At 42.7% G+C, this 18,822-nt stretch overlaps 1 protein-coding gene across 2 annotated transcripts; it reads left to right on the top strand.

Moving 5' to 3' along the window:
- The first annotated feature begins 304 nt into the window (after positions 1–304).
- Elp4 (Elongator complex protein 4) lies at positions 305–3,475 on the top strand. Of its 2 annotated transcripts, none has more exons than XM_080265653.1 (2): positions 305–318; positions 2,097–3,475. In XM_080265653.1, exon 2 carries the CDS (start codon positions 2,097–2,099, stop codon positions 3,222–3,224), a length of 1,128 nt encoding a protein of 375 aa, XP_080121779.1. In that variant the 5' UTR covers positions 305–318; the 3' UTR covers positions 3,225–3,475. The 2 variants fall into 2 exon arrangements, with proteins under 2 accessions (XP_080121779.1, XP_080121778.1); XM_080265652.1 differs by lacking the exon at positions 305–318 and adding an exon at positions 493–596.
- Positions 3,476–18,822: the final 15,347 nt, after the last annotated feature.

The raw sequence follows: 18,822 nt of genomic DNA, 5'->3' as shown, positions 1-18,822 counted from the left end.
TACATCCACTGCCTACCTCTCCACACTATGGGGTTGGAGAAAGGCTGAACAGCTTGTATTCACGAGTCAGCTGTGAGTATAGACGACGCAACATAACAATGACACGTGTACTTAGCATGCGCCATTAAGAGTTAGGATCCTACAAATCTGTGTCGTATCGGTACAAGAATGTATGTTGAAATTGTCCTCTGGCATCAACTTGTATATAATGACAGTAATTTATGTGTTTATAGAATAATGTATACTTACGACAATACATTACGGTGTTGAGGATCTGGGAAAATAGTCAAATAGGAACTCGCAAAAACAGCGGCAGCGGTGAGTCATCCGGTAATTGTGTCAAGTTCTTTGGTCTGCATGAGCCAGATTTGGTCTCCTTGTACTAATCTGCTTGTGTAGCCATGAGGCAACGGTATGTAGCCTCACCTTCCCAGTCTACAATGTCGCTGAGTCCTGGGGTTTACGTTTTAATCTTGACAAGTGTACTGTTCTGCGATGTCAGAGAGGTCCAGTAGACTGGAATTCTATTGGCGCACTTCAGTACTATCACATGAACAACACCAGGCTCTCCGTAGAAACTACACACAAAGACCTAGGTATCTTGGTTGACAGTTCACTAAAATTTCATTCGCACATAAGAAATACGGTAAAAAAGGCAGCAGGCCTGTCAAATAATTTACTTAGGTCCACCCTCTGTCGAGACCGAGATTTTATGTTGACTTTATAAAAATCCCACATCAGACCCATCATGGAGTTTGGCTCCACTGTATGGAACACAGGCTACCACGGAGATCAGAGGCTCCTGGAGTCTGTACAGCGCAGATGGACTAAGCAAATCAATGGCCTGTCTGAACTCAGCTATGCTGACCGTCTGAAAAACCTGGGCCTGTATTCTGTAAAAGGGAGACTGATCAGAGCTGACCTCATTAAATGCTGGAAAATCTTCCATCGCCAGTCCCCAATTGCACCGCCTGAGCTCTTTTCTCTTCCTTCATTAACTCACACCAGGGGCCATAGATTCAAGGTGGCCAAGTCCCGCACTTCAGTTGAGTGTAGACGCAGGTTTTTCAGCATCAGATGTATAGACCTCTGGAACTCTCTTTCAGATGATGCTGTTAGTGCTGACTCAGTTGCATCATTTAAAAAGTCCCTCCACTCACAACTAGGTCACATCCTGTTCGACTATATAGAATAACTACGACTCTTAATTCGAAGTCCTTCAAGTAGTGCAACTACCGTGCATATGGCACAAAACTCAGCCTCTAATCAATAGTCTATTCTGATGATGATGTATATAGGAAACGAGGCTGGCGTGCCAGCAGGTATGGGCTGCCCTACTTCTTGTAATGCAGATTCCTACCGAGCCATACTGTTAATTGTAGTAGGGTAGCCAACCAGGTGAGTAAACCTGGCATTGGAACACCTGTGGGATGCCCCGAGGACTTGCTCACCAACAGACCAGCCATATGATGCGTGGGCAGAATGTAGAATGGATCTCTTTTATATGTGATGAATGCTTATGGTAAAATTAAGTTTGTTAGTGTAAGTCAGTTATGGCACCCAAATTTTACTTGAATACCTAGGGTTGGGACCATAGAACATTGCAGTAAATGTTTAGGTTAGGTCTCATTATGGTCATAGCTCATTAGATATGAGAAAACATAAGTGCAACCAATTTTCCAAGTTATGAAGGTAAAGAAATGGAAAATTAAAGTGAGAATCTGAACCAGAGTGAATATAGAAGTTTGGAATTTTGATAGTCTGTTAAATTATGTTCATTATATTAGTATTTTGTATAGGCTGTATGTTCTGTAAGGCACAAGAACCAGATAATTTATGATGCTCATTGTATTAATGTCTTTCACAGTGTAATATCATGTGCAACTTAGATTTAGTACACTGGTTTGAGGTCAGTCTGGCTCCAAGGTCAGTCTGTTGCCAATCATTTTGTTTGTACTAACTTAACCTAGCTTCATCTAACCTAACCTAACATATTCTAATCTACCCAGAAAAGCTTGGAGACAGATGACTTTTGGGGCCAGAATAACCTGGTATTGAGTACAGTACAACACAGTAACTATGAAAATCTGTTGCAGATGGCTGGTGTGGGTACAACAAGCAGCTTCCAGAAAAAGGGAAAGGCCAAGGTAGTGACGATCCCCGGGGCAAGACCCTCCATCCACAACTCACAGCTGCTGTTGTCCTCGGGAGTACCGTCGTTGGATTACCTTCTTGGAGGTGGCCTGCCGGTGGGCTCAATCCTCCTTTTAGAACAAGACAGATATGATGTGTATAGCAAATTGTTTCTTAAGTATTTTTTAGCTGAGGGTGTGATGAATAAGCATATGGTCACCCTAGCCAGCTTAGATACCTCTCCTCAGCTTATATTACAAGACTTACCTGCTTCGACAAATACAGATCCTGAGGAGAGTAGTAAAGTAGATGATAAACAGATGACCATAGCTTGGCGGTATCAGAAACAAGCTGCACAGTCCACTACTTTAACTAATAGGTTTGGCCATAATTATGATCTGACAAAATCAATGCCAAAAGATCTGATTTCTCAAGCTGATGTTTCTCTCTGGGATGGATCTGAAACTGAAAAAGGCAAGGGTGTTCTTGATAATCCCTACTACTGGTCACTACTGCAGGTGATAAAGAAGAGGATAGATATGGGCAGCCTATCAACCTCGTGCAACAAAGCCAAGACAAATGTCCTCCGTCTAGGTTTACATTCTGTAGGGTCTCCTTTGTGGGGTTGGGAGTTTAGCCGGCATGAAACAGATCAACAGTGGCATAATCTGACTGCCTTCATTACCATTCTAAGAGCATTGGTTCGTAATTCATTTTCTGTGTGTTTTCTCACCATACCTACTCATCTTTTCACTGACAAAGCTCTTCTCTCACGGCTACACACACAGGCAGACTTTGTAGTTAGGTTAGAGTCCTTCCAGGGTTCTGACAAGGAGACTAACCCAGTGTTCAAAGACTATCATGGACTATTTCATATGATCAAACTAGCAGCCATTAACACACTGGTTCCCCCCATTCTAGACACCACTGACTGGGTGTTCAAACTGAAGAGGAGGAAGTTAGTAATAGAACGGCTTCACTTGCCACCAGATTTGTCAGAGACTGTCAGCAGGAGTCAGGAGGATCCAGTACGTAAAGCTGTCGGACCTTCATGCATGGGGGAAAGACTACCTAAGCATTTAGATTTTTAATCACTTGAAACCTGGTGATACCCTGTTAAGTTTACTCTTGTTGCAGCCAGCTAATTGTGTTCGGTTTAGGAAGGGCTGGTCATATTCCAAGTGATTTATGATGGATATATCTGACCTCTCCAATTCAAGAAGTCTCTCCTAGGCAGAATGAAAGTCAAGAAGTAGCAAGGATATAATGAAAAATAGTCCTCTTGGGTTAGTGAGCCAACTTCAGTCAGAGGATGTAATTTCCATGATGGGATTCTCAAACATGTTTTCAGTCAATTCCTTTTCCCTTTTTTTTTTTTTTTTTCCCCCCAGAAAAAAAAAATGAAGACATGGAAGATTCCACATTGTCCTATCCTTGTCCTCCTGTTAAAGTAAATACAGGGTAATCCGTACATAACACTCTTGTTCCACTCCATCAGGTGATTTCTCGTATGTTGTTGGGACGGTTCAGTCAGCATTCTCATTGTCAAATATGAATCCAGGGGCACACCCAGGAATATTTTTTTTGAGGGGCCATAAAAATGAAAATTGTGGCTAGAAAAAAAAATCTAATGCAAATCACCTTTATTTACTTCGTTTCTTACAAGGAAGGATATTTTGGGGGGGACCATGGCCCCCTTGGCCCCCCCCCCCCGAGTATGCCCCTGTATGGATCATGTATTCATTTCCTTCCCTCACTGCCACATACACGCCCACAACAGCAGACTGCAGCCATCCCCACAACACACAAGAACCCATCAAATGAGTTTCCAGTGGAGCACTATAGTTGTCGACCCCCCTGTATATACAGTAAACCTGGGAAAACAGTCCCCTCTCATAACCAGGATTTATTATTGTGGGAGGAGCAAGAGACATGAGAAGGACTTTGCACTCTCTTCCCTTGTCCATCCTAGGTAAATAAGTGACAGTTAGAATAAGGAAGTGATCATGTGTGTTTGTGAATTGTGGCCTCCATCTTCAGGCTTTTATTCAGTTTAGGAGAGACTTTTCTAACTGGAAGGATTAAATATAACCATTATAAACTCCCTCATTACTAGACAGCCTCCCAAACTTACTAAAATTGACTGATAGTAGCAAGAATAGTTTAAACAAGGCATCACAGGACTGAAGAAGACTTGTATTGGACTATTTACTCACTGTAATTATATAATTATATTCTCTGTGTACTACCGTTTTACCAGAAAAGATTTACTGGCATTTAATTTTGGATACCGTACATTGATGTGCAGCTTGCATTCATATTGTGGTATCTGTTGAGAAAAAAATATATAGTTTGTTTTTGTGACCATTTTAAGGCAGGTTTTTATTTCCCTGTTACTATACCTGCATTCCAGCATATAACAGTACAGTAATTATTTCAGCAGTAGCCCGTTCACCCTGTGGATGTTAGTCATCTCTTGTTTTTCGCAGGTGGTAGATTCTGCTGACTCATGATGCTTTTGGGTACTACAAGGAGTTTTAGGCAATGCCATGGCAACATCATAGTTGTGGCAGCCCTTAAGTTTTCACTATTCACTGATATGTAGGAATCCCGGGCTAAGCAAGTGGGTCCTGACATTTAAGATGAGAGTGACCAGCTTACTCATCCCTGAGTGGCATTATGTGAGCAGTAAACCCCAACCGCCCCTTGGATATAAGCCTACACAGGCTCAATCCGACTGGAGCACCTTAGTTACCCACTAAACAACCAGGTGCCATAATTTGGTTGTATGGTTACCACCCAGCATAGTAAATGGTTTCCTGGTATACAGTAAACCATTTGGCATCTCACTCAGTGACTCTACACTGAGTGTGTATAGTGCTGTAGATCAAGTACACTTTATCTGTCCATGTCAACGTTTATCTGCCTGTTTATCAGATTATCCCAATCTGTCTGCCTATCTGTATCCCTGTCTGTATGCATATCAGTCTGTCTGTCTATCTGTACCTACCTATTTGTCTGACCAAAGGGCAAGAGAGAGTTTGTGTTTATTTTTGGATGTCTTGCCCAAAGTTTTTCGATAAATCAACGTTTAGGAATAGCTCAAGTGAAGGACATTGGTTAGGTAGAAGTAGGCTTGATATAGAGGCTGTAATATATGTCAGTGAAGTAGAATGGTGGGATAGGAGTGAAGGACAAGGTGTAGACTAGATAAAGTAGACTGTTTATAAAGGTTGTAATGTATGTCACTAAATCAAAGCCTGGGAATAAAAGGAATGAAGGACGTGGTGTGGGTGATGTAGGATAATTATGAGCCCTGTAATATAGACCAAGTCAGAGTTGCTGAAGAGGGAATCCTTTATGTAATGGCTCTGATATAGGGCGACTTCACTGCCCAGTTCTGCAAGTGTCCTCCAGTTCCCTCCCTGTCTGCTAAAAGAGAATGTGAATTGCAAGATGAGGACACAAGCCTGCAGTCTGCTAGGTTTGCATTTCAGATTGACCTGGGGCTACAACAACAACTACTGCTAATTTTTGTCAGTAAAGCAAAGTATGGGAAGAGAAGGAATGAAGGACATGGTGATACAGGTGAGGGAAGGTATATATAGTGTGTGACTTCCCACTCAGGTACAACTACTACTACTATTAATTTTTGTCAGTAAGCAATGTGTGGGAAGAGAAGGAATGAAGGACGTGGTGACATAGGTGAGGGAAGATATATATATAGTGTGTGACTTTCTACTCGGTTACAACAACTACTACTGCTAATTTTTGTCAGTAAAGCAAAGTGTGGGAAGAGAAGGAATGAAGGATGTGGTGATATAGGTGAGGGAAGATATATATAGTGTGTGACTTCCCACTCAGACACTAGCCAGGATATGTCAACATGAATCCTGCTGATAACACCAATACCACCACTCACACTCCATACCCCTTGACCTCCTTACATGTCACACACACACACACACACACACACACACACACACACACACACACACACACACATATATGCTCTCTCTCTCTCTCTCTCTCTCTCTCTCTCTCTCTCACACACACACACACACACACACACACACACACACCTGATAAGCGCCTAAAACAAACAAGGAAGTTTCAGCACTCCTCCAAGTTTTGTTTTACCTACGTCACGAGATGCAAAGTGTTTGAGTGTGTCGCGTGCTTAGTTCTTGTTCATGTTTTTGTTCTCGGAGCAGAGTAAAATGAACTGACACGCTGAGAATGAAATGTAATGAGAGTGAAATGAGATGAGATGAAAGATACTGAGAAAGAAGAGCGGAGGCGAGGTAAAAACGAGATGAGGAATGCTGAGAATGAAGTGAGGATGGGTAGGAAAGATGAGATAATGTGGGAGATTGAGATGAGGGATGCTAAGGTGAGGTGAGGTAAGTGAGATGAGGGATGCTGAGAATGAGATGAGGTAAGAGTGAGATGAGATGAGGATGAATGGGAAAGATAGAATGATGTGGAAGAGAGTGGGATGAGGGATGCTGGGAAAATTGAAGGGAGATGAGGGATGCTGAGAAAAATGAGATGAGCTGAAAGAGTGAGATGAGGGATTCAGAGAAAAATGAGAGATGATGAAGATGAGCTGAGAGTGAGATGAGGGATGTTGAGAAAGATGAGGTGAGAGAGATAAGGGATGCTGAGAAAGATGATTTGAGGTGAGATGAGAGATAATGAGAAAAATGAGGTGAGAGAGATGAGGGATGTTGAGAAAAATGAGCTGAGAGTGAGATGAGGGATGTTGAGAAAAATGAACTGAGCGTGAGATGAGGGATGCTGAGAAAGATGAGCAGAGAGTGAGATGAGGGATGCTGAAAAAGATGAGCTGAGTAAGACGAAGGATGCTGAGAAAAATGAACCGAGAGTGAGATGAGGGATGCTGAGAAAAATGAACCGAGAGTGAGATGAGGGATGCTGAGAAAGATACGATGTGGTGAGATAAAAATGCTGGGAATAAGATGAAGTGAGCTAAGGTGAGATGAGGCATGATGAGAGTGAAATGAGGTAAGAAGAGTGAGAGAAAAATAAGATAGAAGATGAGATGAAAGAAGGCGATAGTAAAATGAGAGAGAATGAGAATAATGAGAAAGAGGTGTAAGGGGGAAGTTGATGGTATGGAGGTGAATGCGGTGGTATTAGAGTGAAGTGGAGGGGTGTGAGGTTGATAGTGGAGTGATGGGGTGAGGGAGAAGTGGAGTGTAGGGGTGTAGAGGTGGTGAACATGGTAGGGTAGGGTGTGAAGTGGAGTGAAAGAATGTGAGGTGGAGTGAAGGAAGTGGGTTGGGGTGAAGAGGAGTGAGGGTAGAATGAAAGGGTGTGGATAGAGTGAGAGGGTGTGAGCCAGGGTGAAAGGTGTGAGGGTGAAATGAAATGAAGGGAAGTGAAGGAAGTGAACATGGCAGAGTAGGGTCGGGGATATAACAGCTGGCTTGTGAATCAGACTCTTGATTGAACCTGCTCCTGTTTAGACACACACACACACACACACACACACACACACACACACATATATGGGCCTGATGGGATCCCTCCTGTTGTTCTCAAGAACTGTGCTTCTGTGCTTATACCCTGCCTAGGCAAACTCTTTCGCCTTTGTCTGTCAACTTGTACCTTTCCTTCTTGCTGGAAGTTTGCTCTCATTCAGCCAGTCCCAAAGAAGGGTGACCACTCCCAACCCTCCAACTATCGTCCAATTGCTTTAACGTCCTGTATTTCAAAAGTTTTCGAGTAAATTCTCAATAGAAAAATTTTAAGGCATCTTTCCTGTCATAACCTTCTTTCTGATCGAAACCGTCAGGGACGCTCCACTGGCGATCTTCTCACCTACCTTTCAGACTCCTGGTCATCCTCCTTTCGGGACTTTGGCGAAAGCTTTGCCATTGCACTTGACATCTCAAAGGCTTTCGATCGAGTCTGGCATAAATCTTTAATTTCCAAACTGCCCTCCTACGGTTTCTATCCTTCTATCTGTGCCTTCATCGCTAGCTTCCTTTCTGGTCGTTCTATAGCCGCTGTTGTAGACGGCCATCGTTCTTCTCCTAGATCTGTCAACAGTGGTGTTCCTCAGGGCTCTGTCCTATCACCAACTCTCTTCCTTTTATTCATCAATGACCTTCTAAGCTGCACATCTAACCCTATCCACTCATACGCTGATGACTCCACCCTTCACCTTTCCATTAGGTTCCCGCAACGCCCATCTCAACAGTTTCTTCAACAAACAAGGGATGAGGCTATGGCACACCTAATGTCTGACTTGGCTCGTATCTCTGACTGGGGTAAAAATAATATGGTTGTTTTTAATGCATCTAAGACTCAGTTCTTACACCTATCAACCCGACAATATCTCCCACAGGTATACCCATTAATGTTTAATAATATTCAGCTTAATCCTGCATCATCCTTGAACATGCTTGGGGTTTCATTTACTCGGGATTTATCTTGGAAAGATCGAATTGCATCTCTTGTAAAATCTGCTTCCAAGAGATTGGGTGTGCTAAGCCGACTCCGTTCTTTCTTTACCCCTGCACAATTGTTGACTCTATACAGGGGTTTTATCCGCCCCTGTGTGGAGTACAACTCTCATGTGTGGGGAGGCTCCCCACATACAGCTCTTCTCAATAGGGTGGAGTCAAAGGCTTTTCGTCTAATTAACTTTTCTCCTCTTACTGACTCCCTTCAACCTCTGTCTCTTCACCGCACTGTTGCATCTTTATCTCTTTTCTATCGCTACTTTAATGGTCACTGCTCCTCTGAACTGTCTGCTTGCATTCCTCCACCTCTATACGACGGGCGCGTAGCACCCGTCTGGCAGCAAACTCTCATCCCTTTTCTGTCCAACTCTCTAATGCAAGAGTTAACCGTTACTCCCAGTCTTTCATTTATGCAACAGGCTAACTCTGGAACTGTCTCCCTCTGTCTGTATTTCCTGCTGCCTATGATCTCCAGTCTTTCAAACGCAGTGTGTCCAGGCATCTCAAAATGATCGGATCTTGAATTTGGCTCTCTATTGTATTTTGTTTTTCTCTTGGAGGGAACTGTTATTGCGGGTTCATGGCCTTTGGTTCCTTCTTCCTCGCATGAACACACACACACACACACACACACACACACACACACACACACACACACACACACACGCACACACAATCACTTTCTTTCAGTGATCCTTTGTTATCAAGTAGAAATTAGTCTTCTTGGTTACTAGTCAAACTCACACTCCAGTCTGACTACTTATGGCCATCTTCTGAGCTGCAGGGGGTTAGGAATCACTGTTAGGTTAAAGTAAATGCATTATAGGAGAGAGAGAGAGAGAGAGAGAGAGAGAGAGAGAGAGGATTAAATGGGAAAGATAGGTCAGAAAAAAAGAGGACACGGAGGAAGACAAGAAGAATGAAGGGAAAAGAGGGAGAATGTGAGGGGAGGCGGGAGGAGTGGAGGGAAATGGAGGAGAGAAAGAAAGGAAGAGGTGGCGGGGGAAGGGAAGAAGGGAGGATATGAGGGGAGGAGGGAGAAGTGGAAGAAAGACAGGAGGAAGGGGAGGTGGGAAGAGGGAGGAGAGCAAGAGAAATGTGGATTAAGATGCTTCTTAGCACTTTTTCCATTGCGATTTATTTTACCTCTTACACTTTACCTATCACACCTCACCCATTACACATTTACATTCTCTTACACACCAGTAACAAACAACAGGGTACTGAGGTGTAAAATTCAAATTGATTCGCCAAGAAAAATGTGTTACGTAACCACCAAAGCCGCTTAGAAAATGAACCCAGTAGAGATGGAAGGAGAGGACGAGGAGAGAGGGGAAAAGGAAGAGGATGAGGGGAGAGGGGAAGATGATGAGGGGAGAAAAGAAGAGGAAGGGGGTAGAGGAGAAAAGGAAGAGGGGAGAGGGAAAGAGGAAGAGGGGAGAAGGGACGAGGATGAAAGGAGAAAGGAAGAGGATGAGGGGAGAAGGAAAGAGGAAGAAGGGAGAAGGAAGGAGAGACGGGGATAAGAAGGGGAGGGACAGGAGGAGAGGCGGAAGGAGGTACAAGGAGAGGGGAAGAGAACTATTAGAGACAGAGAGGGGGGGGGGAGACGAGAGAGAGAGTAGGCCAAGATATCGACCCTTCACTACCCTCACTGACCTAATTCATTTCTGCCGAGACGAAGGACGCGAAGACGATAAGAGAGAAGAAAAGATAACATTGACTTGGAAGACACGATAGGAGGGGCTGGGTAATGAATGTTGTGTGTGTCTTTGTTTATTTAGCCGTCTATCTATTTGTATATCTATCAATCTGTCCATCCAAAGAGGTAGATGTGGTGCTGATAAGAGGGGAGAAAAGATAACATGGGTGAAGCGAGAGGGACTGGTTGATAATGAATGCTGTGCGTTTTTATGTTTATTTGGCCATCTATCTCTCTGTCTTTATATATATATCTATCTGTCTGTCTTGCTATTTATCAGTCTCTCTCTCTCTCTCTCTCTCTCTCTCTCTCTCTCTCTCTCTCTGGACGAACAAGGAGAGCGTAGAATCTTTCAGTGTCTCGCATTCTTTCTGCAGCAAGGTGAAGGACACATTTGATAGCCGCACCCACCCCAGCTGCATCCACCAACACAACATATCCCAGAAGTAGACATTCCCCTGAAACACAACTCACAACCACACGCCGATCATCAAACTCTCTCAAAAGGGCGCAGTACAGTGAGTAAGTGAGTGACACAGTTAGGGATATACTGGAAATGGCCGCCCTTGTTACGGCAAAAACATATTTTTTAGGAGAGAAAAATGAGCATGAATTATTTTTTGCTTTTTGAGGAAGGACAAGGAAGGGAGAGTGCAGAAATTTCCATATCTTTTGTTCATTCTGTGTAGGAAAATTTGAATTGTGAGAAGGAATTGTTTATAGGTTGGTTTGTAGATTCGGCCGCAGTGTAGTTTGCACCTAATTATGTTAATTATATTTTCTATTACCTTACTTGAAGACATGCATTTATTGTGTTGCTAAAAATAACACTTAAAAATGAAAATGGACTGTGAAGTGTCTTGATTTTTCAGTTTCCGATCTCCTCCAGCTACGAATAATCAGCTGATAAGATGCCGCGCCGATCAAAACACTCGCCGCCTCTGTGTTGCCGAGGAAAAAACCAAACACAAAAATGAACGATTGTAAATTTGTGTCAGCGCGACGTAACTCATTCATCTCTCTTGTCTCATCAATCACACATTCTCTTTGTGGATGTTTTAATACTCACAGGCTCTTGTGACTCACTTTTAGCTCAAAGCAATCTTGGGTTCTCTTTGGTTGCCTTACGCTCAGGCTCTCTTGACTAACTATCAGCTGAATCAAAGCGTAGGATGTTCGCTGGATTTGAAGTGAGTAATGGATTCCTAGGGCTAGATATCAAAGACCATATAGCACTGAAGCAAGATATATGACTATGAGCAGACAGGAGAAAGGAGAAAGAGAATTACAAGCAGAGTCGTAGATAGGATTAGAGGGAAAATAATGGCTGGAAGAAATACGAATATGGATACAAGAAGTGTAAAAGGACAGTAAGGAGAGAGAGACTGGAGACAAAAGACCGCGTTTAATTACTTCTTACGACAAGCAGGGATGCCGGGGAAGTATTCTTTACCTCCACTCCTCAAGGGGCTTTAGCTGGAAAAGAATGGTAGAGCTGTTCCGAACCTGAGAGGGTTAATAGTAGGCTACTAATATTGTCACTCCTGCTATGACTCACTATCAGCTGAATAAAATCGTCTAGTGCTTGTTGGAAAAAATACAAGAGTTACCCTGAACTTGAGATGGTTAGAAACCATGCCATATCTTTTATGTGAAATCAGGGACATGCTCCAGTTCGTCCATTTTAGCTTGGTCTAAAATTCCCATCTCTCCACTTCGAATGCTGGTCACGAAGAAGTGCTATGGAGAGAATGTACAGCCATAGTTGTCTTTTTCTACTACTGAGCTGGAATTAGAAGATAGTGCGTGTCACGAAGAAGTGCTATGGAAAGAATGCATAGCCCTAGTGTTGTCTCTTATTACTACTGACCAGGAGTAGATTAACACAAGAAATTGATGCTTGTCACGAAGAAGTGTTATGGAAAAGATGTCGAGCCGTAGTAGTGTCTTATTCTGCCACTGAGCTACTTGATAACCTCCGAAAAGGACAAGAATCTACACCAAATTAAGCGAACAAATTACGGTCATATAAAGTGTATTAGTCCGCCATGAGGTGATGTAATTCCGCCCTCCTCCGCCGCGGCAACTAGTACAGGAAAGGCGCCAGATAATTTGGATTTTTTGTCTGCTGCTGATATGAGAGAGAGAGAGAGAGAGAGGAGGGAGGGAGGAGAGAGGGAGGGAGGGAGGAAGGCCGATAGTAATAGGAACGTGATAAAACCCCAACTAGGGAGATAGAGGAATGCTTGAGAGAGAGAGAGAGAGAGAGAGAGAGAACTACTATTATACCTTATCCATCTCTGCCCTACACAAGCACCAAATTGTCACCCCTTCAGAACGATGACGGAATTTATATCAGTTACCGTCGAACGATTTTACTCACATGTCCACGAAAATAGTAGTAGTAGTAGTAGTAGTAGCAGTAGCAGTTGTAGTGGTGGTAATGGTGGTGATGGAAGCTGCAGTAATAGTAGTAGCAGCAGTAGTAGTTGGCACCCCAGACACATCTGAACGTGAACTCGGTGGACTGCAGGCTGAAGTTGCCCTCCTCCAGCAGTCCACCATCCTGCAGGGGATAGGGAGGGAGTTGAGGGACGTTTGTACAACCAGGCCGCGGAGTCGACCGGTTATATCAGTGCCACCACGTGAAGGCGTCCCCCCCCCCAACGACAACTGGGTCAGAAGTCGTTTTTAAAGGTTTCTTCGTCCTTTCTTCTCTCTCTCTCTCTCTCTCTCTCTCTCTCTCTCTCTCTCTCTCTTTCTTCTTAACCTATTGTATATCCTACCTATTCCCCTCCTCCTCTTCATCTCTTCCATCTCTTCCCCTTCCTATCCTACCCATTCCCTTCCTTCTCCCACTCTCTTCCTTCCCTCCCCCTCCCTCTCGTCCCTTCCTTCTATCCCTCTTTTCCTCCCTATCTTCCGCCACTCCTCCCCTTCTAGTCTTCCTCCTCCTCCCTCCTCCTCCCCCTCTTCCGTCACTCCTCCCCTTCTCTTAAATCTCTCCTCCCTTCTTCCTCCCTCTCCTTCTGCGCTTTTTCTACTCCTCTCTTCCTTTCCTCCCCTTCCATCCTTCCATTCCTCCTCTCCCATCCCTCCCTCCCTGCTCCCCTTGCTTTCCTACCCCTCTCATTTCTCCCTCTCCTCCTCCTTATTCGTTCCTCCCCTCCTATCCATCCCTCCTCCCTTTCATCCCTCTCCTTCCCTTTTCCATTCCTCCTCGCCTATCCCTCCCTCCCTCCCTTCTTCTTCCCTTCTTTCTCCCTTCTCTCTCCCCTCCTACCTCCTCGCTCCTGCCTCCATTCTCCCTCCCTTCTTCCTTTCTCTCTCCCTTCTCCTTCCCTTCTTCCTTTCTCTCTCCCTTCTCCTTCCCTTCTTCCTCCCTTCCTCCCTTCTCCCTCCTTCCTCCCTCCCTCCTACACTGATCCTAAATCTGTTCTATCGCGTCATACTGTACACACCCTTTCCTCCCCCCTCCCCCCAAACTCTCCTCCTCCCCCTCCCCTCTCTCTTTCCTCCTCCCTCACCCCCATTCCCTGTCATGTAACCTCTCTCCTACCTCTTCCACCCCCCATATCCTGTCTGGCTCCACCTCTCCCCACCTTCTCCCCTGCTCCAAACCCTCCTCCTTTTCTTCTTTTCCCCTCCCCCCTCTCCCTCCCTCTCCCTATAGCCTGCCTGGTCCTCTTCTCCTCCTCTCCCCTTCTTCTTTCCTGTTTCCAACCCTCCTCCCCTTCTTCCTCTCATCCTTCTTTCCTTCTTCTTCATCTCCTCTTCCTCTCCTCCCCTCATTTTTCCTCTCCCATTCTTGTTTCCTCCTTGTTTCCCCGTCCTTCCTCCTTCCTTTCTCCCTCCTCTCTCCCCTCCCCTCCCCTGCTTTTCCTCCCTTTACGTCTCTTCCTCCCTCTCCATCTCCTCCCACTCATCAAATCTAAAGGGGGTCCAAGTGGGGCTGAAATTGTTGCATCTTCTCAATAGACGATGTTTACAAATTTGGGCATAATTTTTGCACTTGAAAAATTACTCACGACACAGTAACATCACGACTACTATTTCTTCCTCCCTTCCTCTCTCTCTCTCTCTCTCTCTCTCTCTCTCTCTCTCAACCAACCAAAATTTTACTACTCTCTCTCTAAACCGATATTTTGCCAAGACTGCCGCAGTGAGAGGAGTTATGGAGATATTTCTAACCACATCACTGTTTTTCCCTAACCTAAATAATCTAGTATGGTTTTCTAGTAATTATTTAATTCCTAGACCACGAGAAGTCACCCCTAGACTGAATAAACTGTCTGGTAGAGTAAAATTAGGCTCATTTGAATGTGAACCCGGTGGACTGCAGGCTGAGTTCCCGTTTTCCGTTCGGGGCGTTTATGAAATTGGGTAGCGTAGGTGCCTGTTGTATCAGTGCCACCGCGTGAAGGCTCCCTCTCGCTAAATAAATAACCACCATGCCTCTCTTATGTTTATTGAAGTCCATTTTAATATGCAGACGACGAGAGGCCATAAAATATAAATAAAACTGAGAGGTATATGAGAGAGGGGAGTGTGAACTGGGAACAGGGCAGTGAAATGGCGGGGGACAGGGCGACATGGAGGCGATTTGTTTGCGGTCACCCCTTGCGGGATTAAGGCGTCTGGGAATGGATAGAAAACTGTGGTATACACATTTTACCTAAACTTGGCTCAGATATTTTTTCTTTCCTCCTTTTGCAGCTTATTTCACGTAGATGAGTGGCGGAAAGACAATGCTATGGCTTTCTGTCCCCTCCATAGCACTTCTTCATGACTAGCTTCATATTCTAGGGTTATTTTCTTGTCACAGCTCAGAGAGAGAGGGAGAGAGAGAGAGATTCATTTATCAATTCGTCTCACCCTTCACCTTGAGCACAGCCTCTTACTGGGAATAATATGTTTAGATATTCTACCCTCTCCACGCAATCTAGTATATTTTTCCCCCTTCCTCTTACTGGAAATAAAAATTTGAACTCCGTGTGATCTAGCTTATATTTTCTCCCTCTTACTGGGAATAAAAAGCTTAATTGTCCGCGCCATCTTGTTTATTTTTTCCCCTTCCACTCACTGGGAATAAAATTTTTAACTCCGTGTGATCTAGCTTATTTTTTCTTCCCTCTTCTTACTGGGGATAAAAATCTTAAGTCTCCCCGTGATCTAGTTTGTTTTTTCTCACTTCCTCTTACTGGGAATAAAAATCTTAGCCCTCCTTTTGGTCTAACGCGTCTGCTTCTCCCAGCTCTCACTCGAAAGAATATTTTTGACTTTCCACGCAGTCTAGCTTATCTTTTCCCCTGCTCTCACTGGGAATAAAACTCTAGACTCTTTCCGTGTGATCTGGCTTACCTTTTCTCCCCTCTTACCTTGAGATGTCGCTAAGAGGAGAATATTTTTGACCGACGTTGGGAGCTCTCAAGAAAATATGGGATCGAGGCGTAATCCTTGACCTCCTCTGCCAGGCGCATGATGTTTATTTATTTTCTCGACTAATAAAGGATATATTGAAATGGCATACACTTAATTTATGGGTTTAATGCTTGTTGATATTATACAGTGACTGGTAATTGAATAACACCTGATACACGCGCCAGATGTCTGTACGATACTTTTTCCGGCGGGGAGGCATCGATAGATTTGATGCCCTGAAGGAACTAAACCAGTCAGTGTGATGCTGCTCAGTGACGTGGGTGGTATGATGCTCTTTTCTCCAGGCCTTACTCCTCATTGAAGTCGATTGGCCAAAAACTTTACTTCTGCTTGCCTATTATCGGTGATCGTATGTGCTAGTGACTTTACATCAGTGAAAGCGGGTTTGAAGGAGAGTTTGAAGCAGCTAGAGCCAAGTTCACCATATTAATTTATCGAAAGGTAAGCGTATATGGTAATGTTATTCACGTTTGTCGTCCGATGTTTACAGCATCCTTGAGGGGAATGTTAAATACCTCGTCTGCAGCCCCGGTGGTCCTTACATCCAGGTAGGAGGTTTTACAATGCCATTGATAGTGCGGCAAGGCTACAGTGACATTTAGAAAAGAGTGAGAGGTGGTAGAGGTGATTGTGCGGAGAAAGACAAGCACCACGAGGGAGTAAAGGGTGTTCTAGGAGCTTTTTGGGAGACTTTAAATTTTAGGGACGTCGCAGTAAGGGGTCTTTTAAATTTTCATTCATTGCTTGTGCTGAAGTTGTTTGTCTACTGTATTTTTGTTTTTCTTTTTCATTGTGAGGACTTCTTTGTTTATATTGTTTTTCCGACTAGTTTCTTTGTTTTTTTCTTTTAATCTTATGCGACAGTTAAGGCTTGTTGTCACTTGTTCTTTTTCTCTCTTTTTTTTTTTTTTTTTTTGTAATTGACATCAGTTCTTCCATTTAATTTCGATGGTATATGTTGTGGACAGTTTGCATATTTTTATAGTACCTTAGGCAACAGAGAGAGAGAGAGAGATCTGCACGAGGGAGTTAAAATTACTTTAGGAGCTTTTTAGGAGACTAAATTTTAGGGGTGGCAACAAAAGGAGCATTTAAATCCTGTCCATTATAATTCGTGATTGTATTTATTGTCGATATATTGTTTTCTAATTAGTTTTTGTTGTTTCGTAACTTGACCGTGTTTTTCTGTTTATTACGACTGCGTAACTAAAAACTGGAAAGAGAGGTGTTTGTGAGGATGTAAATTTTACGCAGCACCTGAAGGAGCATTAAAACCATGTTCAGTATGTTACGTCGATATCTTTAGAACCTTATGTTGCCTGTTTATTTGTCATTATCATTCCCGGTATTTTATGTTTTTGTCCGATGTGATGATTGTTTTAAGATTTTTACCGATTAATTTTCAGTCTTATCGACTATTTCCATTTTCCAGTATAGCCTACCGGTATCTATCTATCTATCTGTCTATCTATCTATATATTATATTCAAATTTTTACCGAATTTTTAATCCTATCGACTATTTCCATCTACATATATATATATATATATATATATATATATATTATATACTATATATATATATATATATATATATATATATATATATATATATATATATATACTATATATATATATATATATATATATATATATATGTATTATATACTATATATATATATATATATATATATATATATTATATACTATATATATATATATATATAATTATATACTATATATATATATATATATATATATATATATATATATATATCCCATTGGAGCCCAGCGTCTTCAATAGGACAGAACTGGGAATTTTCAAAGGCCGATGAAGTGGGGAACCCCCGGGTAGGGACCTATGAGCTTCGCGACTGAGCCGATAGGCGGAGGGCGGTACGTCTAGTACCCACCCAGCACAATGCCTCGCCCAGGACCCCTGGGATCCAATATATATATATATATATATATATATATATATATATATATATATATATATATATATATATATATATATATATAATTTTTGTGACGCTTGTTTTCAGCTGCTTTTGTGCGTAGGCCTAATTATAGACTAGTTTAGTTTAGTTTGGTATGGTTAGTTGGGCAGATCAGTTAAGTTAGGTTGAACAGTTTAGGTTGACAGTGGTACTTAGGTTTGGTTAAAATCAGATTTATTTTTGCTCCAAAACTGCAAATTTACTCAAAACTTTCTGAGTAGGACGATGGCTAACCTAACCTGTGATTAACGTGACCCACACCAGCGCCAGTTTTTCTCCAGCCAGGAAACGTCGCCAGTTGTGAAGCTGAATTTGCAAGGAAAGTATTGTGGAAGAATACCGACAATTTAAGGGAATATTTTGCCGTAAGAATATTGTAAGACAGTCAGTAGCCTTTGCTGATTGCCGGGCATTACATCTTATACTTCATATTTTTATTTTTGTGACGAATGCTTCATGTTATAATTTTCGTAGTTAATTTGCAGTGTTGTTTCCATTTGCATTTTCCCAGATTTTGCTCATTTTCTTTTTTCGATGTTACGTGGCTATTCTGGATTTTTTCCCCTGATTTATTTCCAGCTTTCTTTCCAGTATGTTTTATTTTGTTATTTTTATTTTTTAGATGCGACTGTTGTTCCCGGTTGTTATAGTTTTTACGAGCAATTTCAAGTTCCGGGTTTTGTTTCCAATATTTTTGTTTTTCCACTTTCGATGGTGCGATTGTTTTCATGTGTTTTTCAGCTCTCTCTCTCTCTCTCTCTCTCTCTCTCTCTCTCTCTCTCTCTCTCTCTCTCTCTCTCATTGATTTCCAGTTTCTTACTCATGCACTCTAACCATGGATGGCTCGCCCACTCAGGCTCATTCATAAATTTAATCTCTCTCTCTCTCTCTCTCTCTCTCTCTCTCTCTCTCTCTCTCTCTCTCTCTCTCTCTCTCTCTCTCGGTGATTTTACTCAATATATACTTTAAGGAGACAGATATATCATTATTAAAGCCGTCACTACCGTAGATTCTTCCTAAGTTGAATATTCTCTTAGATGTTAATCTTGGAGA

Source organism: Coenobita brevimanus, chromosome 16 (assembly GCF_032717465.1).
Source record: "Coenobita brevimanus isolate Jiangsu-jjx chromosome 16, ASM3271746v2, whole genome shotgun sequence".
Classification (NCBI taxonomy): Eukaryota; Metazoa; Arthropoda; class Malacostraca; order Decapoda; family Coenobitidae; genus Coenobita; species Coenobita brevimanus.
Note: the sequence above shows the minus strand (reverse complement) of the source record. Positions and strands in the feature narration are given on the sequence as shown.

Bases quoted from the DNA above. Each gene is read 5' to 3' on its own strand.
- Elp4 (XM_080265653.1), top strand. From the start codon at position 2,097: ATGGCTGGTGTGGGTACAACAAGCAGCTTCCAGAAAAAGGGAAAGGCC.